The 27355-nt window shown below is 47.1% G+C and overlaps 1 protein-coding gene across 4 annotated transcripts in view; it reads right to left on the bottom strand.

The window, feature by feature from the left end:
* TEP1 (telomerase associated protein 1) overlaps window positions 1-27355 on the bottom strand; it is a 47838-nt gene that overhangs the window by 14836 nt on the left and 5647 nt on the right. For all 4 annotated transcript variants that reach the window (XR_010150862.1, XR_010150863.1, XM_016925823.4 and 1 more), the window contains exons 3-33: window positions 25737-25904; window positions 24955-25089; window positions 24115-24276; window positions 23229-23390; window positions 22884-22955; window positions 20964-21088; window positions 20491-20648; window positions 16104-16213; window positions 15342-15432; window positions 14933-15110; window positions 11085-11253; window positions 10424-10582; window positions 10167-10244; window positions 9095-9225; window positions 8723-8782; window positions 7400-7558; window positions 5922-6098; window positions 5550-5670; window positions 4458-4582; window positions 4073-4186; window positions 3864-3981; window positions 3511-3705; window positions 3216-3391; window positions 2961-3117; window positions 2647-2826; window positions 2096-2188; window positions 1697-1829; window positions 1386-1536; window positions 1026-1159; window positions 786-874; window positions 404-518 (exon numbers count right to left, since the gene is read on the bottom strand). Coding sequence is in view for 2 of the 4 variants with exons in the window: in XM_016925823.4 (XP_016781312.1) it covers window positions 404-518; window positions 786-874; window positions 1026-1159; window positions 1386-1536; window positions 1697-1829; window positions 2096-2188; window positions 2647-2826; window positions 2961-3117; window positions 3216-3391; window positions 3511-3705; window positions 3864-3981; window positions 4073-4186; window positions 4458-4582; window positions 5550-5670; window positions 5922-6098; window positions 7400-7558; window positions 8723-8782; window positions 9095-9225; window positions 10167-10244; window positions 10424-10582; window positions 11085-11253; window positions 14933-15110; window positions 15342-15432; window positions 16104-16213; window positions 20491-20648; window positions 20964-21088; window positions 22884-22955; window positions 23229-23390; window positions 24115-24276; window positions 24955-25089; window positions 25737-25904 (4195 nt within the window). In the remaining 2 variants the exon portion in view is untranslated. The remainder of the gene's footprint in view (window positions 1-403; window positions 519-785; window positions 875-1025; window positions 1160-1385; window positions 1537-1696; window positions 1830-2095; window positions 2189-2646; window positions 2827-2960; window positions 3118-3215; window positions 3392-3510; window positions 3706-3863; window positions 3982-4072; window positions 4187-4457; window positions 4583-5549; window positions 5671-5921; window positions 6099-7399; window positions 7559-8722; window positions 8783-9094; window positions 9226-10166; window positions 10245-10423; window positions 10583-11084; window positions 11254-14932; window positions 15111-15341; window positions 15433-16103; window positions 16214-20490; window positions 20649-20963; window positions 21089-22883; window positions 22956-23228; window positions 23391-24114; window positions 24277-24954; window positions 25090-25736; window positions 25905-27355) is intronic.

The raw sequence follows: 27355 nt of genomic DNA on the forward strand, positions 1-27355 counted from the left end.
CCAGCACCAAATAAAACCATATGGTGTGTCTACAATAGTAAGTCTCAAAGTGTGGCCCTCTGGCCCTATATCAGGAATATCTCTTAAAAGTACAAAGCTTTGAGCCCCACTCCAAACCTAGGAAACCAGAATATGGAGACCCAAGGATCTGCAATTTGAACAAGTTTCCTAGATAGTTTTATGCTAACTAAATAAAGTTGAAGAATCTCTGGTCCAAGAGATCAAGGTGAAAGGTCTCCTGAGAGTCACGTGCTCACCCTCTTGGCATTTTCAACTCGAAATGGAAATTTGAATCTTTATTCCCTGACACCCACACCCCTGCTCCAACCCTGAGCAGGGCCCCCATAAGCACACCCAGGAGTCCCATATCTCAGAGAAGAATCCAGCCAGTGACTCATCTCACCATAGAGGGCATGGGCCTCCAAGAGCCGAGAGACCAGACCCAATTCCAAGTGTGCAGCCACCACATGGAGGTTGGTAAGAAACTTCGAAAGAAGTCCACGGTTCCCGCTCTGGAGCTGAGAAGGTCAGATTGAATTCATTAGGGATATGAAGGGGCTGGTGAGAAGGGACAGTTTAGTCTCAGAACCTGGATACAGAGATAGGATCTGAGCTGGGACAAAGGACTTGAAGAACAAGGGCAGGAAAACTGAAAGGAAAGAGGTCAAGGGAGTTTGGGAGGGGTAATGGCGGCGGTGATGGTGGAGATGGTAAGGGGGAGAGGGGTCTCAGAACAACCAAAGCACTCACTTTGGGAAAGGTGTCTATGGGGTCTAGGAACTAACCAGGTGGTAAGGCAGGTCTCCCAGAGCCTCAGGAGGGCAACTTCGGAAGGTGCCTGAGGCATCAGCGTCACATGTCTTCCAGAGCTGAGCTGCATGAACAGATATTGAGAAAGGCTCAGCCCTGCATCATTCCCAAGGGCAGTAGGTGAGCTGGCCAGCAGATGGGAGCACAGTGGGTGGTCCTGGCCTCCAGGCCCAAGCCCCACACTCAGTGCCCAGGCTGACTTGGGCTGCAATCACCTGCAATGAGGATGTGTGCCGTGTCCTCTAGCCCTGGCCTCTTCCCATAGCGACGTTTAGCTGCTGTTCTCAGGGGCCCATCAGGGAGGCACAGCCGGGCACCAGGGCGCTCCAGAGGGCCCTCCCCTAGCAAACTGTCCTCGTGTGAGGAAGGGAGAGAGAAGAAGGAAGAGGCCTGTCAGTGAGCATCCTGGCACACAGTGGGCTCCTATTCCCCCCTCAAATAGCGGAAACTGGAGCAGCTGGAGCAGTAGCTCATTCATGGTCTGGGAGCCAGTTGTTGAAGCTATACAGAGGGCCCCGGCTCAAAGAAGGGAAGGCACAGAGAGGTCAGCGGGAGCTCTGCTGGGGCACCTGTACCTGCGCAGACTCTGGACGAGGTAGGCAAACGGGCCCATGGGGTAGGGGTCTCCACTGTTACCAGCAGCCACTGCTTCTTCCCAGCTCTTAGTCCCCTTCGGTAGTGTCCGCCACACACTCAGCACTCCGTGCAGCTGGTCCACAGTCAAACCTGAAAACTCAAGCTCTCTGAGGCCCTCATCTAACCATATAGTGTCCCCGCCCCCACCACACCCAGTCTCTCCTTGAACTGCCTGCTGAGACCCCAAGGGAACCAATGTAATCCGAACCCTGGCCCTCAGCCTCCCAACCAACCCACCCCAAGCACTGACCACTCCGTGTGACCTCTAGGGCAGTCAAGGCCTGGGGAAGGACATCAGGCCCGTGCTCCTTCTCCAGTGTGCTCAGGATGTGCTGCAGCAGCAGGGGGACAGTGGCAGGCAGGGTCCGGAGTCTCTCAGACACCTAGGATGGCGGGAGGACAGCCTTGTTCAGTGCAGTGGGAGGAGAAGCAGCTTGGGTTGTGGGATAGGGAAGGGGCAGCAGGAGGACAGTGTGGAGGAATGAAAAAGTAAAGAACAACAGTAGGAGGGAAGTGAGGCGAGGTATGAGGCGAGGATAGGGAGTGGGTGATCACAAGACAGCAAAGGACGTGGGATAGGGATGAGACAAAGCAGCTGAAGAGAGAATGGGAAGTAGTGATTAGGACTTGGAAGGTGACGAGAACTGACCTGCTCATACAGCGTGAAGAGCCTCAGGTGATCGGTGACCAAGCGCAGGTAGAGCGGCCGGCCTGATTCCCGCTTCACCAGCAGCAGTCGCATCTGGCAAGACTCAGGACTCAGGGTGGGGTCCAGGAGGGCTGCCCGCAGCCAGCCCTCTGCCCCAGCACCAGCCCCTCTGCCAGGCAGCTCCTCCTCTGAGAGTCCCCAGCAGACGCCAGGTCCATGGCATCATCCCAGGACACAAACCATCCCTCTCCTATGCTGCTCTGCCCAGCCAGCCCTGCCAGAAAACCCCTGTGGCTCGGCCTACCCCACCAAAAACCACTTTACTCATCCCCTCACCCCGAGAGGCCCTGGAAAGGCCATTCACCGGGGAAAGAGGGCTGGGTGACATGATCAGGAATCACAATTTTCTTATTAACAACTTCCCATGGACAGAATTTCTGAGAAAACAAAGGAGCAGGTCTGTGCAAGGCAGCTAGCGGCCTCAGCACCCCAGGTCCTCATAGCTCCCAGATTCACCCCACACACCCACTGGCCCCGGCCTAGAACCCAACCTGGTTGTTAAATGGTGACTCCTCCAGCCGCTTCCCGTACAGGGCCAGCTCCTCTCTCACCAGCCGGGCCCGAGCAGAGGCCTCCAGAGGCCCCAAGGCCAGCACGTGGGCACCCTGGCTCTGCTCAAGGGTCTCCCCTAGGCCAGCATCACTAGACACACTCAGCACCAGGTGTACACACTGTGATATTTGGGCAAAGGGGCAGGAAGGTAGAAAGAAATGGAGAACCACATTGGAGAGGCCCCTCTCCTCCGTGCCGTATCCCTCCTTCTCCCCAGCCTGCCTCCCGACACCCACCTCCTTCTCACACTCACCCGGGGAAGCTTCTTTGGGATCCAGTCTGAAATCAGCTGCCCATTCTGGTCCACTAACCTATCAGCCCCATCGATGATCAGGACCTGGGTCTGGCCAGGATGCAGGGACTCAGCAGACTTGGGCAGCAGCCTCTGCTGCAGCTCCCACACCAGGCTTCTGTACGTGGAGAGGAAGTCAGGGTCAGTGGGAGAGAAAAAAAAAGCAGGGGTGGTACATGGGCATCAACAAGGCTGGGCTCATTGGGGGATACCCACTGGTAGGTGCTGGGGAGGGCACCTGGCTCTTTTAGTTGGCCACGCAGATAGGTACAGAGGCGTCTGAGCAGAGTGAGGGCAAGACCCTGGTCAGGACGAGCCCCAGAAAAGTGGAAGAAGACTAATGGTGCCACCTTGGCCCCATCAGGAGCCTGCAGGGCTGACACAAGAGATGCCTGCATGGGACAGGAACAGAAAACATGGTCACATTTTACATGCCTGAGCTTCCTGTGCCTTACCTCCTTAGCCCACACAGCCTTCCCTCCCTCCTGCCCAGGCCCCTGAGACTCTGTACCAGGAAGGCTGTCTTGCCCTGTCCTGACTGCCCCGTCACCAGGCTCAGCCTCCCGTGGTGCAGCATCAGCTGTTGCACTGTGTCCTGAAGAAGGCGTGGCCGGGCAGGACTCGGTGGCTTCTGCAGCTGCTGGAAGGTGGCCTGGACCAAGTCATCGTCTGGGATGGACACTGGCTGCTCCAGCAGGGCCCCAGGCTGAGGGTAAATGGGTCAGTGACTATCCATGGTGCCATGCTCCTCAGCACTCCCAGGCTAAAACTCACAGAGCCCCCACCAAGCTACATCCTACCCAGGACAATCCAGACCACCCCATGTCCCTCTCCATGCCTCTGGTCACCAGTGCTTCTGCTGACCTGCAGGTAGAGCTTCTGGATCATATTCCATACATCCTGCAGAACCAACTGCCCAAACTCCTCCAGCCCGCCAACATAGGGCCGGCCAGCTGCCACACCCCCCCACTCACAGGGGTATCTGTGGGCAAATCAAGCACAACCAGGTCAGAGCAGGCCCAGCTCCTCTCACCACATCTCTGTACAGGTGCTCCCTACCTCCCTCAGCTCACCTGCGGCAGGTGATCCCTTTCTGTCTGCTTAGGTAGCTCTTCAGTTCTGAGATCCGACATGCGGCCTCTTCAGACTCAGAAACAAAGTCAGATTTCCAGGCATCTGGCACAGAGCTGACCACCAAAGACCCCAAAAGTTGGAATAGACTCAGACCCCAGCCAGCCTCCCTCCACCAACCACCAGACATAGCTGTAATTTCCTGAAGCTCCTCAAGTAGAGAGCTCCTGACTCCAGCACCAAGGCTGACGTGGGGCTGCAAAGGCATGCTGAGTCCTGTTTCTGCCTCATAGCACTCCCCTTCTATACTCTGAATACTGAGGAGAGAAGACTGGCCTGTCTGGCCTTTTGGGGAAGGAGCCCCAACCTGCAGGCAACAGACAGTACCTGAGGAAGCTGGAATCCCGGAAGTAGATGAGAGCTTGGGCAGAGGGCTGCAGACATTGGTTCCGGTTCAGGAACTGCATCACCTCCATCTCTGTCACAGAGCGCCCTGAAGGGTACTGCTGGGCCTGCGGGGAGGGCAGAGACAGTGAGTTTAGTCCTAGGCCACAATGACCCTCCCTCCAGACCTGCCAAGGCCCCAGGCCTCCTGTATCTCTGATGTTCCTCTCTCCTTCCCTCCAGGCACAAGCAATAAAATATAGCTAATAGCTAATGTTTTTTATTTATTTTTATTTATTTTTCCTGGAACAAGGCACTAATAGCTAACATTCATTGAATGCCTGTAATGTATTGAGTATTCTGTTACAGACCTTTGATTTTTTTTTTGTTTTTTTTTTGTTTGTTTTTTTGAGACTGAGTTTTGTTCTTGTCACCCAGGCTGGAGTGCAATGGCGCAATCTTGGCTCACAGCAACCTCCGCCTCCTGGGTTCAAGCAATTCTCCTGCCTCAGCCTCCTGAGTAGCTGGGATTACAGGTGTCTACCACCAAGCCCAGATAATTTTTGTATTTTTAGTAGAGACAGGGTTTCACCATGTTGGCCAGGCTGGTCTCAAACTCCTGACCTCAGGTGATCCACCCGCCTTGGTCTCCCAAACTGCTGGGATTATAGGCGTGAGCCACTGCACCTGGCCCTGTTACAGACTTTCAATTCTCATAATAACCCTCCAATGTCAATGTCATTGCTTCTCTTTAATATAGGGAAATGGAGGCTAGGTCAGAGTAAGCTGCATCACACAAAGCCACACAACTTGTAGATGACAGAAGGGAGATCAGTACCCAGATCTATCTGATGGCAACACCTAAGCAGACCCACCCTCTTACTTTTGCTCTTGGCCAACCCCAGAGGCACTTCTCAAAGGACTTTTCTCATCTAGAGCATGGTCACTTGCAGTATCTTCAGCCTGTATTTCACTTCAAGTCTCAAGGACCTGCCTGTTCATAGTTGCAGGGTTTCTGACAGAGTGTGGCTTCTCCCAGCCTCTGCCCCAACCTTTGCTTCCTCCCCAGCCCCCCTCCAAACCTGTCTGCCTTACCCAGTGGAAGTGTGGATGGTCAGGAAGGTTGTAGCTGGGGGGAACGTATCCATAACGAGAGCCCAGAATCCCCACAAACAGCTGTGCGTTCTCCACCTCCCCAAGGCATACTTCCAGTTGTCTGTAGGCATGATGATAGGGACGTGTGGGAGTCACTGGGGGCATGGTATCAGGGAACATAGGCACAAACAGGGAGACGGGGCCCTGACTCGCAACTGAGTAAAGAAAAGGTAGGCTGCTCTTGTTAGCATCCAAGGAGCGACTCCCGCCTTCACCCTCATCCATTCTTGCAGCCCCAACCATGCCCACCTCAGGTCCACCACTCAAGCCCCTCATCTCCAACCCAGCCCCTCTTCTCTGCAGCCCCCACACCTGTTCCTGCGGGTCTCCTCCTCAGTGACGCCCCAGCGGAGGTCGATTCCGTGAAGGCTGATACGGTGAGGGGCCGCTCGGGCCTGCAGTGCTGGCAGCACAGACCTCAGCAGCAGGTCCCGCTCCCCGTGCATGTCTCGGAAAGTGGATGAAATGAAAAGCCGGATGCTGCGCCATCTGGGGATAAGCAGAGAGCTGGGCTCAGTCTAGGGATGATTCCCACCCCCCATCCATAGACACTGCTGTGATCACCCTTTAGCACTGAGCACAAGCCAGGTACAACAGACAGCAGATGGGTGCCCAGCAGGCCTTCAGAGAAGCACCTGCTAGTGGTCTCAACTGCAGGGCCCTGGAATTTAATGCCCACTTGCTATTTCTTGTACACCTCTCTTTTTTCTGGTAATCATTTTTATATACTTACTACTGTTTGTTCATGACAGCACTGTGAGGTAAGCACTATCATTATGTCCATTTTAGCAATCAAGAAACGATAACTTTTTTTTTTTTGAGACAGAATTTTGCTCTTGTTGCCCAGGCTAGAGTAAAATGGCGCGATCTCGGCTCACTACAACCTCTGCCTCCAGGGTTCAAGCAATTCTCCCACCTCAGCCTCCCCAGTAACTGGGATTACAGGCATGAGCCACCATACCCGGCTAATTTTGTATTTTTAGTAGAGACATGGTTTAGTCATGTTGGACAGGCTAACCTTGAACTCCCGACCTCAGGTGATCTGCCCGCCTCGACCTCCCAAAGTGCTGGGATTACAGGCGTGAGCCACCACGTCCAGCAAGAAACTATAGCTTTAAGAAATTAAGCAACTGGTCAGGCGCGGTGGCTCACACCTGTAATCCCAGCACTTTGGGAGGTTGAGGCGGGCAGATCACCTGAGGTCGGAAGTTCAAGGTTAGCCTGTCCAACATGACGAAACCCTGTCTCTACTAAAAATACAAAAAAAAAATTAGCCGGGCATGGTGGCGGGAGCCTGTAGTCCCAGCTACTCGGGAGGCTGAGGCAGGAGAATGGTGTGAACCCAGGAGGCAGAGCTTGCAGTGAGCCGAGATCGCGCCACTGCACTCCAGCCTGGGCAACTGAGTGAGACTCCGTCTCAAAAAAAAAAAAAAAAAAAAAGAAATTAAGCAACTAAGCCAGATTCAAACTACTATTTGGCAAAGCCACAATGAAAAAGCCAGAACCTGTGCTCCTAAGCCCTCTGCCTACGCCCTGGCCATATGGCCATATGGCCATGATGTCTGCCGTCATCTTTGCATTCTGACTTCCCTTCCTCAGTAGAGAAAGGAAGGGCTTGCTCACAATCTGACAACTCCCTGTGGTAGAGAAACCTCCGCCTGAGAAAGAGGAAGCATGCCTTCATGAAGAGAACAAGCGGCACCTCACCAGCTAGAATTTCAGCCCCAGGGTTTCCCAAGGTTTGACTGCAGCCCCTCCCAATTCACAAAGGCATAGAAACACAGACTGACCCTTGCTGGGAAATAGAAGCCAAGGGGCTTGGAGTGTCCTCTTCCAGTGGCCGGAGAGACTGGACCCCTGTCTTTCCTGGGGGTGGTGGAATCTTGAATATTTTGTCCATTTGGCCCACATGTTCCAGAAGATGGGAGGCCCCATGCTCTGCAATGAACCTGACATAAATAACAAGATAAATGAGAGTAGAATACCACAGGTCGAAATCAGTGAGGTCTTCCGAAAAGGGCAGGGGGAAAAAGATATGTCCAGGTTTGGTCACCAGTTAAGTCAAGCTCCTTAAGAAGAGGACCATAAGCAGTTTATGCAGACTTAAAATAAATGAGGATGCAGAATCACAGGAATGAAGGAAAAGAGAAGCCCAGCTCTAGCCCCTCCTGCTGTGCATGGTAATCACAAACTTGCTGTTGGGCCGGGGCAACGGGCTAGGGAAAGCCATCCCAGTCTGGGCTTGAGCAGCTCTGTGCCAGCCATAAAGGCCCCCTGGAGAAGGAGGAATGTGCCTGAGGCTTCCTCATAGGAGTTGAGGGAAATGGATGGTATCCAGAGGAAAAGCCAGGGGAGAAAACAAGTAAATAAGAAGGCAAAGGATGGAGAGACAGAGAAAAAAAAAACGTGAAAAGATTTCTATAATTTTAGCTTAAATAGACGTAATTTTCTCCGGATCAAGAATTGAACAGAAGCCACGGTGACATGGCCAACTCTTGACAGTGAAATCTCCCATGTCCCCTTTCTTCTTTCCTACTGGATATAATACAAACTTGGCTGAATACCAAGATGGCTGGAGCTCAGGCAGACATATTGAATTATGAGGTAGAAGCTGAGTATTTGAGGATCATGGAGCAATAAGAGAGAAAGTGCCTGGGTCCCTGTGACACTGTGTTGCTGCTATGCCTGGATGGCTGTAAAAGAGGAGTGAACTACCTTACTTTAAAAAAGAAGTGACTGGAGCCGGGTGCGGTGGCTCACGCCTGTAATCCCAGCACTTTGGGAGGCTGAGGCGGGTGGATCACAAGGTCAGGAGTTCAAGACCAGCCTGACCAACATGGTGAAACCCCGTCTCTACTAAAAATACAAAAATTAGCCGGGCATGGTGGTGCATGTCTGTAGTCCCAGGTACTCGGGAGGTGGAGGCAGGAGGATTGCTTGAACCCAGGAGATGGAGGTTGCAGTGAGCCAAGATTGTGCCACTGCACTCCAGCCTGAGCGACAGAGTGAGATTCTGTCTTAAAAAAAAAAAAAAAAAGTGACTGGAGTAGAGATAATCTCCTAAAAACTTTCCAACAAAGTATCCAACCCTTCAGTATCCATTCTGTACTCACTTCAGTATCGCATCAGTACAGCCTGAGAGTGTCACATCATTGGGATTCAAATCTGTTGACCTGGCAAAGGAAGAAGCAGTCATTAACCATCACAAACAATACCTGGAACACAGTCACTGCCCACTAACATCCCAAGATGAAAACCCCACTTCTGCACCTTTAATAGGGTTATGTGGTAGGCTAGGGCTAGGGTGGACTCTCCCGGAGGGGTACAGAGTTAGGCTAAAGTATCCACCTGAAGTGCAACAGAGGTAAGAAGGCAGAGTTAGGGAGATCCCTGCCAAGTGGGAGTGTCCTGTGCTTTGGCAGGCATAGAGAGGAAATGTAGACCACTGATTTCTGACACTGAGCAGGAAGTATAAGCACCCTTACAGGTATTGTACCCTTCTTAGGAGGATACCAACAAAGAGGCACTTGGAATTCACACGCTGCCAGTAAAGCTGTTTGGCCACATTTATCATTCCATCATCCATGCTTTGGCCAAGGAGGATGACCCTGTCCACCTGTAAGATGAAAGGGGAGAAGATGCTAGAGAAGGGATGCTAGACAGCCCAGGACATTAAGATATGAGCTTTCTGAGGACAGGAGGATTAGGAGAACTCTGAGAGGAGTACCGCTCCTGAGAGCACATAGAATGAGGGAAGCCACTGCATTTTAACTTACAGGGGACATCAAACTGGAGGTTGGAGTGGGGCAGTGGTATACTGCAGCTGGCTCATTCAGGCTCAAGAGAGCTGATTGTTAAGTTTTCAGGAAGTTTGTGGGCAGTTGTTAAAGATGGACATTATTAAACATTAAATTGTATACATTTAAAACATTAAATAAGTTATATTTAAAACAAATGTGGCTGGGCATGTTGACACACACCAGTAGTCCCAGCTACTTGGGAGGCTGAGGCAGGAGAATCACTTGAGCCCAGGAGTTTTAGTCGCAGTGAGCTATAAGCGAGCCACTTCACTCCAGCCTGGGCAACGGAGTGAGACCCTGTCTCAAAAAATAAAAATTAGAAAATAAAACAAATGTAATAAATACTCAAAATGTATAACTTCCTAATAATTTTACTACATTTTACTATTATCTACGCGTGCTTATTTACATCTACTGTATCAGGAGTGTGAGAATACTACACAGCAGTGTGCTCCTGAGCGTCTTTTCCCAACTCTATGTTCAGTAGCATCATGTCGATAGCTTGAAATCAGCCACGGTAGGACTGTTTACACCATGGAAATTTAGCAGATGCTACTGACCAAGGCTTATTTTTCTAGGCAGCTGGTTGTTAGATATTCAGCAGCACACCACTGGGTAGGGGGTTGTAGCCAGTAGAGCTGATCTGACTATTGTATGTGGTTGGAGAAGTCAGCTCTAAAGGTCAAGAAATGAAATATATCAGTTGCAGAGGAAAATGTGGGGGGAGGGAGAGGGTTTCTCAGGGATTAATACTCACAGGAACCCTTTGGCCAGCCAGAGACAGCAGGTATTTCCCAAAAGTATTCAGGGACCATCCATCATTTTCATCAAACTCCTGAAGGAAAGAGACTTCATGTTATGTGGTTGCACAGTAAGCGACAAACACTGCAGTCTTGCAGTCTGTTTGGGAAATCTTCAGAACTGTGTATTATCTGTGCCTTTACCAAATATCTGGGCTATTCCCAGGCCTGTGTCCTTCATGTATTTTTGGATGGTGGGTGTTGAGTGTCTGACCTGGACTTGAGCCTGGAGCTTGATGGCAGTCTTCAGGATGCCTTCTTCTGCCTTAAGCACTGCAGTCTTCAGAGTGTCACCTCCACACAGCACGACATCCACCTGCTCCGCCCTCGTGATCATCATCCCAATCAACAGCAGCGCATAGTTCAGCGGGGGCTGATTGGACAAGTGTCAGGGGAAATAAAGCTTCCCTGCTTTGGAATTCACCCTTGCCCAGCCAGCCCTGGAGGCCAAACCCTTCCATTGGTTAGAGGGAATAAGAAAAGGCGTAAAATCCCAAGTTAGGAGGGGTCAGCTTCAGCAGCCCTCAGGAGGAGCTGACTGTGGAGGGAGGAAAAGAGGAGCCAGGATCCCTGCCCAAGTTCAACACCAGGATGTAGCGAGGTGAAAGTGAGACATATTTTGGTGATGGAAATTTAGAGAGTACCAAGTACCAGCCAAAGGTGAAATGTTAGTATTATAATCCATAAACCTGGTTGAAACAACATCCTAGGAATTGCCCCTAGGAACCAAGGACTGATACTTGGAAGCAAATTCATATCATTTATTTCAGTCTGAGTGTTTGCCTGGGAAAACCAGCTCTGGGAACAGGATAGTGCTCAGGATCCCCAGCATTCTACCAACCCAACCCCTTGGAGGATGCTTTTTATTTTCTTACCCCTTGTGGGTTGCTCTTTGGACAGAGCCTGTCTGCATTAGCATCTATCAGATAGACCAAGACAGTGCGGCCTGGCAGCAGGGGCAGGCTGTGCTTCACAGAGAGATTCATAGCTGTCTCTAGGGCCTGTCGGTACCTGTTCAGCATCTCACCATCATATTTCCACTGTCTACATGCAAGAAAGACACAGACACAGGGGCTCAGGGACTTATCTGCCCCTTAGAGGCAGACGGGGAGATGAGAAGTTGCCACTAAGTATTGAGTCTTCTCCCTCCCTCAAGCACCACACCCCCTTCCACAGTCCACTCCATTTCTGGTGTAGAGGACTGGGAGAGAGCTTCCCTCTGCCCCCATTCTATAGGATTCTTCTAATCCACACTCACGGTAGGAGAGGGGAAGTCACCTGTAGACCCACTAGCTACACTTACCACATGAATCCATTCTTACTTCATGAAGCAAGATTTAATGGCTACATAGTTTTAAATTGTATTTTAAAAAACAAATGCTAACTCCTTACTCTGAAAACTGGCAATTGAAGGAGAATAAATTGAATATTCATCCCACCTTTCCCATACAATCTATTTCCGGGTAACTAAATAAATATAGTTGATAAGGGAGGCTGTTTTTAAAATTCCAGTTAAAAAATATGCAGGAATGATAAAACCCTCATTCTGCAACCGCCAATGAAACAATTGGTTCACGTAAAGATCACCAATGGATGAGGCATTAACTACTGTGGAGAGATTAGGCTATTACTACCTAAAAGCGCTGATCAATGTTAGCATTACTGAGTAGTGGTCCCACTTAAATAGTATATATATAGGATCACCTATGAACTACTTGGCAAATCTAAATCTGTTCAAGGCTTTAGAGCTAATGCCCAGTGAACATGAAACAGAAAAACAAGTTAGATGACATCATGAGGAAGGAGGCAAATCCAGAATATGGGATATTCTTTGGGGTCCCTGAACCTAGTTTTCACAGTAGCTCAATGCCATAAGAACAATTAAAAGGTTAAAAGTGACATAACAGACTTAACAACCAAATGTAATGTGTATACCTTGTTTAGATCTTGATTTGAATAAAACTGTGAAATGATATTTTTAAACAATTGGAAAATTTGAATATGGACTAAATAACAGATGATTTCACCAAGGAATTATTTTTAGTTTTGTCAGGTATATTAATGACATTCTCATTGTATAAAAAATGTCCCTTTTTAAAGAAACACACACGAAATAAGGAAAGGTGAAATAAAATGTGTCTTATTATTTGACATTTGTTTTAAAAATATCTTCAAAAGAAAAGAAAAAGAAAAAAAGATCAGTAAAGAAAATGTAAGCCGGGCACGGTGGCTCACGCCTATAATCCCAACACTTTAGGAGGCCCAGGCGGGCGGATCACAAGGAGATCGAGACCATCCTGACTCACATGGTGAAACCCCATCTCTACTAAAAAAAAATACAAAAAAATTAGCCGGGCGTGGTGGTGGGTGCCTGCAGTCCCAGCTACTCGGGAGGCTGAAGCAGGAGAATGGTGTGAACCCAGGAGGTGGAGCTTGCAGTGAGCCGAGATTGTGCCACTGCACTCCAGCCTGGGCGACAGAGCAAGACTCTGTCTCAAAAAAAAAAAGAAAAGAAAAAAAAGAAAATGTAATAAAATCTAGATAATCACTGAATCTGACAGTTTTATGGAAGTCTATTATATTTTTATTACTTGTGTGCATATTTAAAGTTTTTTATACTAATTTTTTAATCTAGCAAAATCAGTAGTCTTCCCAGCACTATCCAGTAGAATTCAATTACAATTAAATCAAATTAAACTTAAATTATACACATATAATTTTCTAATAGTCACATTTTAAACAGTAAAAATAAATTGGTGAAATTAACTTTTCTTTTCTTTAAGAGACAAGACAGGCATGGTGGCTCACGCCTGTAATCCCAGTACTTTGGGAGGCCGAGGTAGTTGGATCACTTGAGGTTGGGTTTGAGAGCAGCCTGGCCAACAGGGTGAAACCCTGTCTCTACTAAAAATACAAAAATTAGCGGGGTGTGGTGGCATGCACCTGTAATCCCAGCTACTTGGGAGTCTGAGGCACGAGAATCACTTGAACAGGGGAGGCAGAGGTTGCAGTGAGCTGAGATCACACCAGCCAGGGTGACGAAGTGGGACTTTGTCTCAATTAAAAAAAAAAAGAGCCAGGGTCCTTAGCTAATGACTATAATCTCAGCACTTTGGTTTGGGAGGCCAAGGTGGTTGGATCGCTTGAGCTCAGGGGTTTGAAACCAGCCTGGGTAACATGGTGAAACCCTAACTCTACAAAAAATACAAAAAATAGCTGGGTGCAGTGGTGTGTGCCTATAATCCCAGCTACTTGGGAGGCTGAGGCAGGAGAATCACTTGAGCCCGAGAGGTAGAGGTTGCAGTGAGCTGGGATTGTGCCATTGCACTCCAGCCTGGGTGATGGGAATAAAATCCTGTCTCAAAAAAAAAAGGGACAGGGTCTTCCTCTGTTGCCTAGTCTGTGCAGTGGCATGATCATAGCTCACTGCAGCCTCAAATTCCTGAGCTCAAGAGATCCCAGCACCTCAGCCTCCCAAGTAGGTGGGACTACAAGTGCAAGCACCTGCACCTGGCTAAAATTAATTTAATACTGCATTTTATTTAACCCAATATATGAAAACATTTTCATGTCAGCCTGTAATTAATACAAAAATTATGAATATTTCACACTCTTTTTTCAGACTGCCTTCAAAACCTAGCATGTCTCAACTCAGACTTCACTAGCATATTTCAACTGCTAAATAGCCACATGTGGCTAGTGGCTACATTGGTCAGTACACAAATACCATTTGGACTGGCCCCTTGGGCTTTTTTTTTTTTTTTTTTTGAGACAGAGTCTCACTCTTGTTGCCCAGGCTGGAGTGCAATGGCGCGATCTCGGCTCACAGCAACCTCCGCCTCCCGGGTTCAAGTGATTCTCCTGCCTTAGTCTCCCAAGTAACTGGGATTACAGGCACCCACCACCACACCCGGCTAATTTTTGTATTTTTAGTAGACAGGGGGTTTCACCATGTTGGCCAGGCTAGTCTCAAACTCCTGACCTCATGATCCGCCTGCCTTGTGATCCACCTGCCTCGGCCTCCCAAAGTTCTGGGATTACAGGCGTGAGCCACCACACCCGGCCAGGCTTGATTCTTAAATGGCCCTCTGTTCAGCTACTGATTCAGGAGATTCCTAGTTACTGAGCCCTCTAGAAAGTTAAGTGAGTCCTGTGTTTGTTTTGAGTAAAAATAAGTGTAAGATACTGATGAACCACTTAAAAAGACAGCTGAGACTTCATCAAGCCTACAAAACAGATGGTACATCTGTCTTTGAGCCTGCTGATGGTAACTATCTTTGTGTGTATTTCAAAATACACACACACACAACAAAAACAAAAAAGATGAATGGGTCAAAAAATACAGAAAGAGATAGAAACAAAAAGAAAAACAAACATGTCACAGAAAAGAAAAAGAAAACCATGAATCAGAGCAGAAGCAGAGAGGACACCAGCATACACCACCATACATCAGCATAACTAAAAGAAAGGAATCCACATAAACCAATAAAACAATCACAGATAATAGAGTGGAGGTCTAGGAGTAGACTTTGTTTCATGATCTCTCTTTAGGACAATGTTAAAGACAAGGTGTGTTGTGCAAGAAACCAGGCAGTTCTGAGCCACTGCGATGACTGACAAGCAAACCTTTACAGAAAAACAGTTGGGCTTCCCAGATGACTTCCAACCTGTGCCAGGGTAGCCCCGATTGCCCACCCTTGGCTCCCAGACAGTGCATACATACCTGGCCTTGTGTACTCTCAGCTTCTCCCTCTTGAGCTGCTCATACAACACAGGTATCCTCATTGCCATCCGAAGCTGCTGACGGCTTAGGTGGTAAAGAAACCTCCGCCTGGGACGGTTCTTTTCATTTCTAGTTAGTATCCGCCTCATCAGTGTTATATTCGAAGGAAAGGGCAATGCTGTATGATGACAGGTAAATTTCCGAGTTAGGCAGCTTCTATTCCCTCATCTTTTCCTACCAGTAATGTGACCTGAGCCCCAACCCTTGGGGCTGGCAAGTGCCTGACCTCTGCCCCCCACCCCGACACACCCTGAGACTGCAAAGCAAGAGGCTAAAAATATTGGTGCTGCTGCTTCATTTATTGTCAGATGTGGGAGGCAAAGAGGAGTTGGAAGAAAGGGGAGAATACCGTGATTTCTGAGTTGAGCCTCAAGGGCATCAATGGCATCATGGGCGTTAAGAAATCTGAATGGAAACTGCCGACTGTGGATCACTGACTTCTAGAAAGCAAAGGAGGGAGGGGTCATGAGCACAGGAGCCGGGAGTATGGGGGGCTTCAGGGGTCCACTCTATTAGCTTTGTGGGAAGGTACAGAAGGACAAAATGAACTTAGACAAGAGATATAGAAAAGGAGTAATAAGAAGGAAGAAAAAAGTCATCATTTTAGGATGTGAGAAAAGGTAACAAAAGAAGAGAAAGTAACAGAAGGAGCCCTGTTTCTTTTAAGACTCCCACTGGGCGGGGTGTGGTAGCTCACGCCTGTAATCCCAGCACTTTGGGAGCCTCAGGCAGGTGGACTGCCTGGGCTCAAGAGTTTGAGACCAGCCTTGCCAACATGGCAAAACCCCATCTCTATAAATAAAAAACAAAGACTCCTTCTGAAATCAGTTACATCACACAAGTGTCTCTTCCTCGTAAGTCACTGAGCTCAGAAAATTAAAATGAAAGTTCTTATACTCTACTGTAACTTCTCAAAGGATTTACTGAACCCCCAAACTTATCTCCCTCAACCTAGCTGTATTCCCAGATCTACTTACAGCCCACATGGAAACAGCTTGAGGGCCATACCTGCCTCTGCCACCTGAAAAAGCCTGGCCTCTAAAGCAGCAGTGGCCTCTCCACATGCACATCTAGTTGCTGGGCCCCATGGCTACCAGCCCCTCACACATACCGCATGCTGGAGTCTCTGGAGAATGAGCTCATGGTGGCGGGAACTGATTCCAACCCGCAGCAGGTTGCACAGGTTCCGAAGCATGGCCATGAAGGGAAGCTTCCCATTTTCTGTGGAATGTGGGGCATAGAGTGAGAAAAACAAATGAGAAGGCCAGGCACAGTGGCATGCACCTATAATCTCAGCTACCAAGGAGGCTGAGACAGAAGGATCACTTGAGCCCAGGACCCGGGAATTAGAGTCCAGCCTGGGCAACATAGCAAGACTGTCTCAAAGAAAAAAAGCAAATGAGGGATGACTAGAGAGAGGTCAGAGACCAGAGCAAGAAGTTCAGAAACCAGGCATGTGGAAAGTCCAAGATAGAGGAAGTGAGGAATTCACATACAATCTACCCTACTCAAAATGTTTTAAAGGCTTGGAAAGATTAAAAACAGGGTTGGCCCGAAGTTTGGAACAAAATTTATGCAACACTGTTTATGGGATGGCTGTTATGTTACCACTTAATCTGTTGGCTCTAGCCCTAAGATTGGGTTCAACTGGCAAAATGTATTATCTAGTCTAGAGCAAAGGTTTCTAAACTTTTTAGATGGCCAAAAGAGAAATTTCATAGTGTAAGTTGATTTATGAAGTATATACTAACGTAATGTAGTACATTCATTAGTTAATATTTCAAGGCACAATATCCATTTAAAAGAAGGTTCACCATTTATGAAACCCCGTCTCTACAAAAATACAAAAATTAGCCAGGCGTGGTGTCTGGTGCCTCTAATCCCAGCCACTCGGAAGGCTGAGTCAGGAGAATCGCTTGAAACCAAAAGGCGAAGGTTGCAGTGAACCGAGATCACGCCACTGCACTGCAGCCTGGGTGACAAAGCAAGACTCTGTCTCAAAAAAAAAAAAAAAAAAAAAAAAGTTCACCATTTATAATGATGAATGTATGTAAATCCATATTTGAAATAGTCTTCATAATTTGTAAGCTTCTTACCCAATTTCTTCTATTTGATTAGTCATTACTTTTTTTGCTTAAATATAGGTGAAAAAGATTTGCACTGGAGATAGAATTTCACCTCTGACCTCTGTCACTTCCTTATTGTTCCCTTGTCCCTGTGTTATTAATATTATCTTCAAGCCATAGTTTCTTTTCTTTTTTTTTTGAGACGGAGTCTCACTCTGTCACCCAGGCTAGAGTGTGGTGGTGCAATCTCAGCTCACTGCAACCTCTGCTTCCTGGATTCAAGCAATTCTCCTGCCTCAGCCTCCGAGTAGCTGGGATTACAAGTGCTCACCACCATGCCTGGCTAATTTTTGTATTTTTAGTAGAGACAGGGTTTCACCATGTTGGCCAGGCTGGTCTCGAACTCCCGATCTACAGTGATCTGCCCACCTCGGCCTCCCAAATTGCTGGGATTACAGGCGTAAGCCACCATGCCCAGCCCATAGTTTCTTAATAATAATATTTTTAAGGTTTATATCAATTTTAGGCCAGGCGCAGTGGCTCACGCCTGTAATCCCAGCACTTTGGGAGGCCGACTCAGGCGGATCACGAGGTCAGGAGATCAAGACCATCCTCGCTAACACGGTGAAACCCCATCTCTACTAAAAATACAAAAATTAGCCAGGCGTGGTGGCGGTCGCCTGTAATCTCAGCTAATCAGGAGGCTGAAGCAGGAGATTCACTTGAACCTGGGAGGCGGAGGTTGCAGTGAGCCGAGGTCGCGCCATTGCACTCCAGCCTGGGCATCAAAGTGAGACTCCGCCCCAAAAAAAAAAAAAAGGTTTATATCAATTTTAGACAGTTAATTTGGTTAATACTGAATAATATACTTCCAAATCCATCTACAATTGAAAGATAAATTGCTATAAGTCAAATTATATAGAAACCAAAACTAAAAAAAAAAAAGAGTGAAGGGGTGCCATTAATGCCCTCAGATTGTGGATGCTCAGAAAACCTCAACTATTACACATAACACATAACACTGTATCATATGGATTCAGTGACTATGTGGGTTCAATCTGCATGGTAAATACTGGGAAAATTCTTTTCTTTTAGATAAAAGTAAACATAAATAGGAGGTGTGATTTTCTTTTCCTGGACAGAGGTACATTCAAACCACTTTAGAGGCCAGGCCTGTCAGTCCGTCACCGTGCCTTGTGCACCAGCCCACACCATCAGCAGCTTCATCAGGTAAATGCTGCTCCCTTTGTAAAGGGGATGTAAGTCTTATTTGAATTATAGCTGGAAGCTTTCAGCCCTCTGGAAGTCTTGGGATTCTCCAGTCATCATTCTTTTTTTTTTTTATTTTTGAGATGGAGTCTGTCTCTGTCACTCAGTGGCACAATCTTGGCTCGCTGCAACCTCCACTTTCCAGGCTCAAGCAATCCTCCTGCCTCAACCTCCCAAGCAGCTGGGACCACAGACATCAACCACCATGCCCAGCTAATTTTTCTATTTTTGGTTAGAGACGGGGTTTCACCATGTTGCTCAGGCTGGTCTCAAACTCCTGAGCTCAAGTGATTTGCCCGCCCCAGCCTCCCAAAGTGCTGGGATTACAGGCGTGAGCCATGGTGCCTGGCCTCCAGTCATAATTCTGATTCACAAACTGTATGGAACAATTAGGTTGTATATGTACTGTAAATGAACTATTGCATCCATTGTCAACTCAAGTTTTTTCCACTGTTACTATGTATAAAAGGTTTTCTAGATCATTTTTGATAAGAAATGAAGTCCAATATCATACTGGTGATATTAGAAAATAAACTGGACATTTATCCTTCAGATTGCAAAATTCACTAATTTCATTCCAAAAAACTGTTAATGAGTTATGGGATTAATGAGATCTGTGGTCTCCAAAAAGGGTTCTGTATGCCCAATTACATTTTATCTTATATTTTATACTTATATCTTTTTTTATATTTCCTTTTATTTATTTATATTTATTTTTGGCTGGGCACAGTGGCTTACATCTGTAATCCCAGCAATTGGAGACCAGCCTTGGCAACAAAGTGAGGCCCTGTTTCTTAAAAAAAAAAAAAAAAAAAAAAAAAGTACATATACATATATTCTGGTGTATCCTAAAAATTGTTTTTGTAGTATATGATTAAAAAAAAGAAACACTAGCCACCATGGGATTAGACTATGGGCATTTGCCTCAACCAGGATAAATGACATTAAAAGAATAAATTTACATGTCCTTACATTTTCAGGGCCAGTGGTCCTCAACCAGAGGGAGGAAGTGGAGATGGGTGCATATAGAATTATCTTCATATGGCTGGGCGTGGTGGCTCACGCCTATAATCCCAGCACTTTGGGAGGCCGAGGTGAGTGGATTACTGGAGGTCAGGAGTTCAAGACCAGCCAATATGGTGAAACCCCATCTCTACTAAAAATACAAAATTAGCTGGGCATGGTGGCATGCACCTGTAATCCCAGCTACTCGGGAGACTGAGGCAGGAGGCAGAAGTTGCAGTGAGCCAAGATCGCGCCATTGCATTCCGGCCTGGGCAAAAAGAGCAAAACTCCGTCTCAAAAAAAAAAAAAAAAAAAAAAAAAAAAAGAATTATCTACATATACCGGCTTCTATCCAGGCCCCTTTATTCTACTCCACCCCAAGTGGTTTCAACCATCAGGGAAGAAGAGGCTGTCAACTGGAGGCAGGTGTGTGTGTGTATGTGTGTTTGTGTGTGGGTGCGTGTGTGTGTGTGTGTGCAGTGGCTCATGCCTATACTTCCAGCACTTTGGGAGGCCAAGGTAGGAGAAATGCTTGAGGCCATGAGTTTGAGACCAGCCTGGGCAACATTAGAAAGACCTTGTCTCTACAATTTAAAAAAAAAAGTAAAAATTTTATAAAGTAAAAAACGAAAGAAAGAGCCTGCTATAGTTAAAAGTAGACCAAAAAAAAAAAAAAAAAAAAAACAGAGAAAGAGAAAACTGAAGATAACTTGGTCCTCCTCTATTTGATTTTTTTTTTTTCTGTATCGATGTGGGCAAATTACCTAAAATTTCCATGTCCTAAATACAATATGAGGTTCTGTACAGATTCCAATATGCCATGTGCCAGTCCTACCTTTTTTGGAATGAGTTACAGAGATATTGATACGAGTACAATGAGAGAGAAGGTACTTTTGTCATATGTTGATAAAAACTTGTGTATCACCTAACTACATCTGGTATAATGATCTATGATGCCAACATTACTCAAAGCAGGTACCACTGTTTACTTTGGTGTAGTCAATGGCAGACCTTATAAATCAAATCATTTTCAGTAATACAACAACCAGGCAAAGTAATAACTTCATCATTCCACAGAAATCTTCTAGTGAGGATCTCAAATGTGGAGGCATAAATGGGGAAGAGAAGGAGGGAATGTGATGGTCAAGGTCACTCTACCAATGAGTTCCTCCCAGACCGACGCTTTGTTCCCCCGTAGGCTCAGCTCCCGCTCCCAGGTCTCTGGCCTAGACAGCTTCATCCTCTTCCCAGCTCTGCTAGAATCCCAAGGCCCAGGAAGGCGACTTCGAGAAAAGAGCTGTAGGTTGGAGGGGTATCTGAGGATAGGGAAGAAAGAGGTCTATCATTTCAGAGTCAGCAAGAAAATAACTCAGAAAAGGAAAGGTGAGTCATGTTTACAGGGCATGTCTGCCCAAATATGCCTAAAAATAACTCAGAAAAGGAAAGGTGAGTCATGTTTACAGGTGAGTCAGAAAAGGAAAGGCAGCAATTGGAAAGGCAGTCATGTCTACAGGGCATGTCTGTCTAAAGTCATGTTGCTGGGTTTGAGAACTACTGGGATGGGGTCCACGGATATTGAAAAGTTAAGGAATTACTTAGATGGAATGCATGCTCAGGGTGCAGCTTCTCACCTGTAACCCAGCAGGGCTTGAACGTGCTGGGCAGGCTTGTGGATGTGCAGTCGCTGAACCAGCTTCTTCAGGGTGAACCTTGGAGGATTCTTTTTCTCTGACACTGTATCACCGGCCTTCTCAAACTGTGGAAACATCCCCAAGTCCCACAGGGGTCCTTTCATCCATGACCATGGGAACTTTCTTCAATAAAGCAGATTGTAAGACCATCCGATCCCTATGTGGTAATTTCTTTCTTCAAAATAGATTTGGCCAAGGAGTAGGAATAGAGGGTACAAATCTCTGGCAACAAGAGCTCCCATGGTAAGCAGCACAGGATGGCAACTCTTTGGGGTCACTGTTTCATTCACACAAGCAGTTAACATGGGTTGACTGGCTTGTGAGAAACAAGGTGGGGATAGAATGAACACAGGACAGCTTTGTTTGTAGAGGAGGGGAAAGGGAAAATCAGCTCCGATTTAAATCACTAAGACTCTTAATAGATAAATAGAGAAACGAGCACAATGCAGGCTACGAGGAGTTTAAAAACTAAAAGTAGGCAGGGCGTGGTGGCTCATGCCTGTAATCCTAACACTTTGGGAGGCCAAGGCAGGTGGATCATTTGAATCCCAGCTACTCGGGAGGGAGGAGTAGGAGGTCAGGAGTTTGAGACCAGTCTGACCAACATGGTGAAACCCCGTCTCTACTAAAACTACAAAAAAATTAGCTGGGCATGGTGGTGGATGTCTGTACTCCCAGCTACTCGGGAGGCTGAGGCAGGAGAATTGCTTGAACCCAGGAGGTGGGGATTGCAGTAAGCCAAGACAGCACCACTGAACTCCAGCCTGGGCTACAGAGCAAGACTTCGTCTCAAAAATAAATAAATAAATAAATAAATAAAAACTAAAAGTAGGTAGCTTTCAGCATCTTCTATGGCAGAAGAACTAAATTTAGGATATATTAATAGGATGAAGAGAAAAGACGAGTTGACCAACTGAGAAAGCGTTTTTTCTTATAATGCTAATATATATTTTCCTAATCATCTGTTTTAATAATGATGATGGTAGTGATAGCTAACACTTATTTACTTCCAGGAATTGTTAGAAATACTTTAAATATGGTAACTTATTTAATCTTTATGACAACCTAACAATGTAGGTTCTGCTTTTATTCCCATTTAATACGTGAGAAAACTGAGGCAAGAGAGGTTAAATCATTTGACCAATGTCTCATAGCCAGTAAGGGGTGGATGGAAGATTCAAAGCCAGGTGACATGAATCCAGATTCTATGCTCTTAAATGCTACGTACAATACCTTATTTGTCCGAAAGTAAAAAGATTTTGTTTGGTTTGTTTTTAAAACTTCCTGTGAAAGGTATATATTTCATAATGTTTTTAACTCACTTATCCAACTTTACTGACATGTCACCCGGCAGTAAAGTACAATACCAGCTGGGTGTGGTGGCTCACATCTGTAATTCCAGCACTTTGGGAGGTCAAGGCGGGTGGATCACGAGGTCAGGAGTTCGAGACCAGCCTGGCCAACATGGTGAAACCCCATCTCTACTAAAAACACAAAAATTAGCCGGGCGTGGTGGCACACGCCTGTAGTCCCAGCTATTCAGGAGGCTGAGGCAGGAGAATCGCTTGAGCCTGTGAGGTGGAGGTTGTAGTGAGCCAAGACCGTGCCACTGCAGCACTCCAGCCTGGGCCACAGTGCATAACTTCATCTCAAAAAAAAAAAAAATACAATACCAAGGAGAGTGAAGTGAAAAAAAATAAAACCACATGCCTTTCCCAGTGCTCTCAGAACCTTACCCACAATCACAGCCAAGAATCCCCAGGAAGAAAGTATTTTCAACCCTAATAGAATTTTGTTCCTAAATATTAGTCCAGAAGAGATTGTACATGCACATATACAACCCCAGAAGAAGGGACTCACCTTTCTCTGCTCTTCTCTAAGAAACCCTATGTGCCTTGGAAAACGTCTGTGAGAAAATGGAGGCTCCATCCTCTGTAGGGACAGGAGAAGCAGTTTCAAAAAAGGGAAATGGCTGTCCTTGAAGAGACCCAGTCAATAGCCCTGAAGGTGCATCTCTACCAAAAAGGAAGCCAACTAGAAAAGAAGACTGCCCTGCACCATATGCCCCTGAGCTCTACCCAGCTCCCCTGCATTTCTCTGACTCCCTTTGCTCCTAGTGTGGGACTCCCCCACATCAGCATGCTCCCTTGTCCTGCCCTTCCTGGAGAAAAGGGGCGTGGGTCGAGGGCTGGGGCAGTGACTGACTGGAGAGCGGGGTGGCCGGTGGGGGTGTCTCTTGGCCCGGTGCTTCCGAGGGTTGTACTTAGCCAGCTGGTACTCGTCAAACTGGGCAAATTTGTCCGTCATGGCAGTACGGAGACAGGCGGGCAGGGGCACCAGCTTATTCTTATCTCCCTCAGCCAGGCTCTGTCAAACAGAGAGGAGAGACCACTAGAAGCAAGACCCAAACCAACCCTCCAAAACAAAACGAGATCACTTCATGGAGATACACGAGAGCACAGAGTAGCGAGCAAGTTCCCAGCCCTAGCTCCAAAATCACAATTTCTGTGGTACTGATTTTCATTTCTTCATTAGAAACATGAGGTCCTGGCTGGGCAGGGTGGCTCATCTTTACGCCTGTAATCCCAGCACTTAGGGAGGCCAAGGCCAGTGGATCACCTGAGGTCAGGCGTTCAAGACCAGCCTGGCCATCATGGTGAAACCCCATCACTACTAACAATATAAAAATTAGCCAGGCGTGGTGGCGCACGCCTGTAATCCCAGCTACTTGGGAGGCTGAGGAAGGAGAATCGCTTGAACCTGGGAGGCGGAGGTTGCAGTGAGCCGAGATCACGCCATTGTACTCCAGCCTGGGCGACAAGAGTGAAACTCCGTCTCCAAAAAAAAAAAAAAAGCATGAGGTCCAGAATAAGACCATTTTTTTTTCTCAAACTTTGGTCCAGCCCTTCTCAATCACATTCTCCATGCTGGACAACCCAGCCTAGTGGAGGGAGAAGCTGTCCTGTCTGGGCACCAATGCTGAGGAAAGCTGAGGGGAAACCAAATTGCCTGAGAATTTTCTCCAAGGATGCAGTGAGCATAAGAGAAGGAATGAAGTGAAGGCCCAAGCTCAGGGAAATGAGCACCATACCTGGTAAAGCTCAGCCACCTGGATCCAGTCAGAAGGCAGCTGGACAATGGCACAGAAATATCGTCGCAGGTGGGGGCGACACGCCGGCAAGAAGGCAGCAATGGCCAAGATTTTATTGGCCACATTCCGGACGTTCAGCTGCTGCCTGGCATACAAAGATGCCTAGGACACAGGGTGAGAGGACTAGAATCTCAGTCACTCCTCCCGTAGCTTTCTGCCCTGAACTTACTTGCTGATTGAGTGTGCCTGTATAAAACCTTTCCTGAGCCCTCCACATTGTCCACAAAATACGAAGCCCAGGCCACCTGACTTGGCATTCTAAGTCCTCCATACTCTATCCCTTACTCAACTTTCCAGCATGTCTTCTTCTGAGTCTACTGACGGCCTTGCAAGTCAACCAGGCCTTTTCCTTCTTTGGAAGACCTCCTGCATCAATAGCTATCAAAAATTTATTCTGGGTTCAAATCATTGATTAAACCTGCCATTTTCCAAAGCATCATAGAAGATATTTCCCACCGTGCTCTTCTTTGCTTCAGAAATGTTCACTATCTAATATTCCAGCTGTATTTGTATGATATTTGGAAAAGTATTTTGCTTCCCTAACAATACTATAAGCTCCTTGAGAGAATGGGTACTTACTAAACAAACCAAGTCTAGTATACTCTTTCCCCACTCTTCACTGAACCACAGGGACTAGGCCGCAGACTCACCCAGAAATCCTTCCTAAGAGAAGCTCCTCCCACCCCCAACATGAGGCTAGTCACCACCCCGCCACACACCATAACCACACTCCCAGTCTACCAGCTTCACACCCCCATCCCCTCCTTCACACCTCAATACCTTGAGGATAAACTCAGGCTCCAGGAGGGCAAGTTCACGACAGATTTCAAAAATGGCAGCCAGGGTGGGGTCAGATGTATTGTTCACGTTTACTTCTGAGACCAGAGTAGAGCACAGCAAGCTCAGTAGAGCCATCTGGGAATTGAGAAAGAGGGAAGAAATGAGAAGAGAGGTAACAAGGACCAACTTAAGCATCCATGCAGACTAACTTACAAAGTCAAGGACAGAGAGAATGGACCCGAGATGTGGAGTCCAGTTGAGAACTTACAAAAGGGGATTAGGGCCAGGCATGGTGGCTCACATCTGTAATCCCAGCACTCTGGGAGACTGAGGTGGGCAGACCACCTGAGGTCAGGAGTTCGAGAGCAGCCTGGCCAACATGGCGAAATCCCATCTCTATTGAAGACACAAAAATTAGCCAGGCATGGCAGTGCATGCCTGTAATTCCAGCTACTCAGGAGGCTGAGGCAGGAGAATAATGAACTCAGGAGGCAGAGGTTGCAATGAGCTGAGATTATGCCATTGCACTCCAACCTAGGTGGCAGAGTGAGACTCCATCTTAAAAAAAAAAAAAAAGAAAAGGAAAAGAGAGAAAGAAAGGAAAGAAAAAAAGAAAAGGAAAATAAAAGAAAAAAGAAAAGGGGATTAGGAAGTGAGAAATAAGAGCTAGGTTGTATCCCTACCTTCCCCTTCCAACTGGGGAGGGGACCTGGTTCAAGTACTCCACCACCAACCTCCCCTCCACACCATTATTAACCTTTCCCCAACTCTTGAATTTTTACCTTCTTTTCCTGAAGGACACGGTCAGTAGGCTCTGGATGAGATTCAGAGTCTCCAGAGGTGAGCTTCACAGCCAGATCCTCCACCTCCTCCTCCTCTCCCAAGCTCAGACTATAAGAAGGCATTTGGGTCTCTGCCCCTTTCTTCTCTTCTGAATCAAACCAACGACCCTGGGGATAGTAGTGGCAGTTATGAATCACAGCAGGCATCCACAGCCCCTCAAAGCCAGATGGATCTGAAGGCAGCACCAGGCCACGGGAAAAGTCTACATCTCCATTAATAGCACCTCTAATGTTCTCTCCCTTCACACACCAGCACTGATGTGTCCTGTCTGACTTACTGCTCTCACACACCACCTTGCTCTACTCAACCTTCAGAACCTTCACCCACATGCTTCATGATCTGCCCCTGCTTTCATCTCTTCATTGACGTCACAACCTGGGAGCATGGGGCTCTTCACACACCTTTTAGGATATTAGTAAGATGTTTTGGGGGTCAGAAGAAAAAGGGCAAAGCCCCATATTAATCCCCCAGCAGCCTTGGGCTGCTTAACCTCTCTGAACCTCAGCTTTCTCTCATTCACTACCACCTATCTGATAGGGCCACTGGGAAATTAAATGGAGTGTTATATGTATGTATGACTCTTTGCAAAATGCAAAGCCCTAAATCAATGTAAGATGGCAGCAGTTGTAATCCTGATAACAACCCTGTGAAGTAGATTTTCATTAAATTCATTTTAAAGGTGAGGAAATTAAAGCTCTAAAGGGTTAAGAGGTTGCCCAAGGTTGCATAGTTTGTAATTGGCAGAGACAGAAGAGGGTTCAGATTAGCCTTGTCCCTCAACCCGAAACACAAGTATATACAGAAGCAATGTGTGTCTATCTAGTGATTCTGAACTGTATACTAAATGTAGGCATGTAGATGTGTAAAAGTGGACGTGTATTTGCACATGCACAGACAATTAAGTGGTCTCTGGTATAGGCCCTGATAGGGCTGTTGGAAAATTAATTAGCAGATGTATCTCATGCCTGATCTCAAAAGCACCTAACTGACTCTGCTATAGTAATATTAAGCTGGCTCATCTGAACAGAGGCTTCCTAAGGACAGGGACTGTTTTTTGTTGTGTCTTTTGGGCTTTCATTTTTTTGAGACACAGTCTCTCTCTGTTGCCCAGATTGGAGTGCAGTGACGCAATCTTGCCTCCCGGTTTAAGCAATTCTCGTGCCTCAGCCTCCCAAATAGCTGGGATTACAGATGCGTGCCACCACACCTGGCTAATTTTTGTATTTTTGGTAGAGACGGGGTTTCACCATGTTGCCCAGGCTAGTCTCGAACTCCTGGACTCAAGTGATCCGCCTGCCTTGGCCTCCTAAAGTGCTGGGATTACAGGCATGAGCCACCGCACCCAGCCAGGACAGGAATTGTTTTTGATCTATTGCACAATATCTCCAATGTAGATAATGCAATAAAAGTAATGATGCCAGTGAAGATGGTCCTGCAACAAAAGGCACCTTAGGAGAGGCTCTGAGGAGAGAAGATAGCCAGACACAGAGCAGCACAGAGGGAAACTGAGACACTGAAAGCTAGAGACAAGAGCATACAACAGACATGGCTGGAGTCA

This window comes from Pan troglodytes, chromosome 15 (assembly GCF_028858775.2).
Source record: "Pan troglodytes isolate AG18354 chromosome 15, NHGRI_mPanTro3-v2.0_pri, whole genome shotgun sequence".
Classification (NCBI taxonomy): domain Eukaryota; kingdom Metazoa; phylum Chordata; class Mammalia; order Primates; family Hominidae; genus Pan; species Pan troglodytes.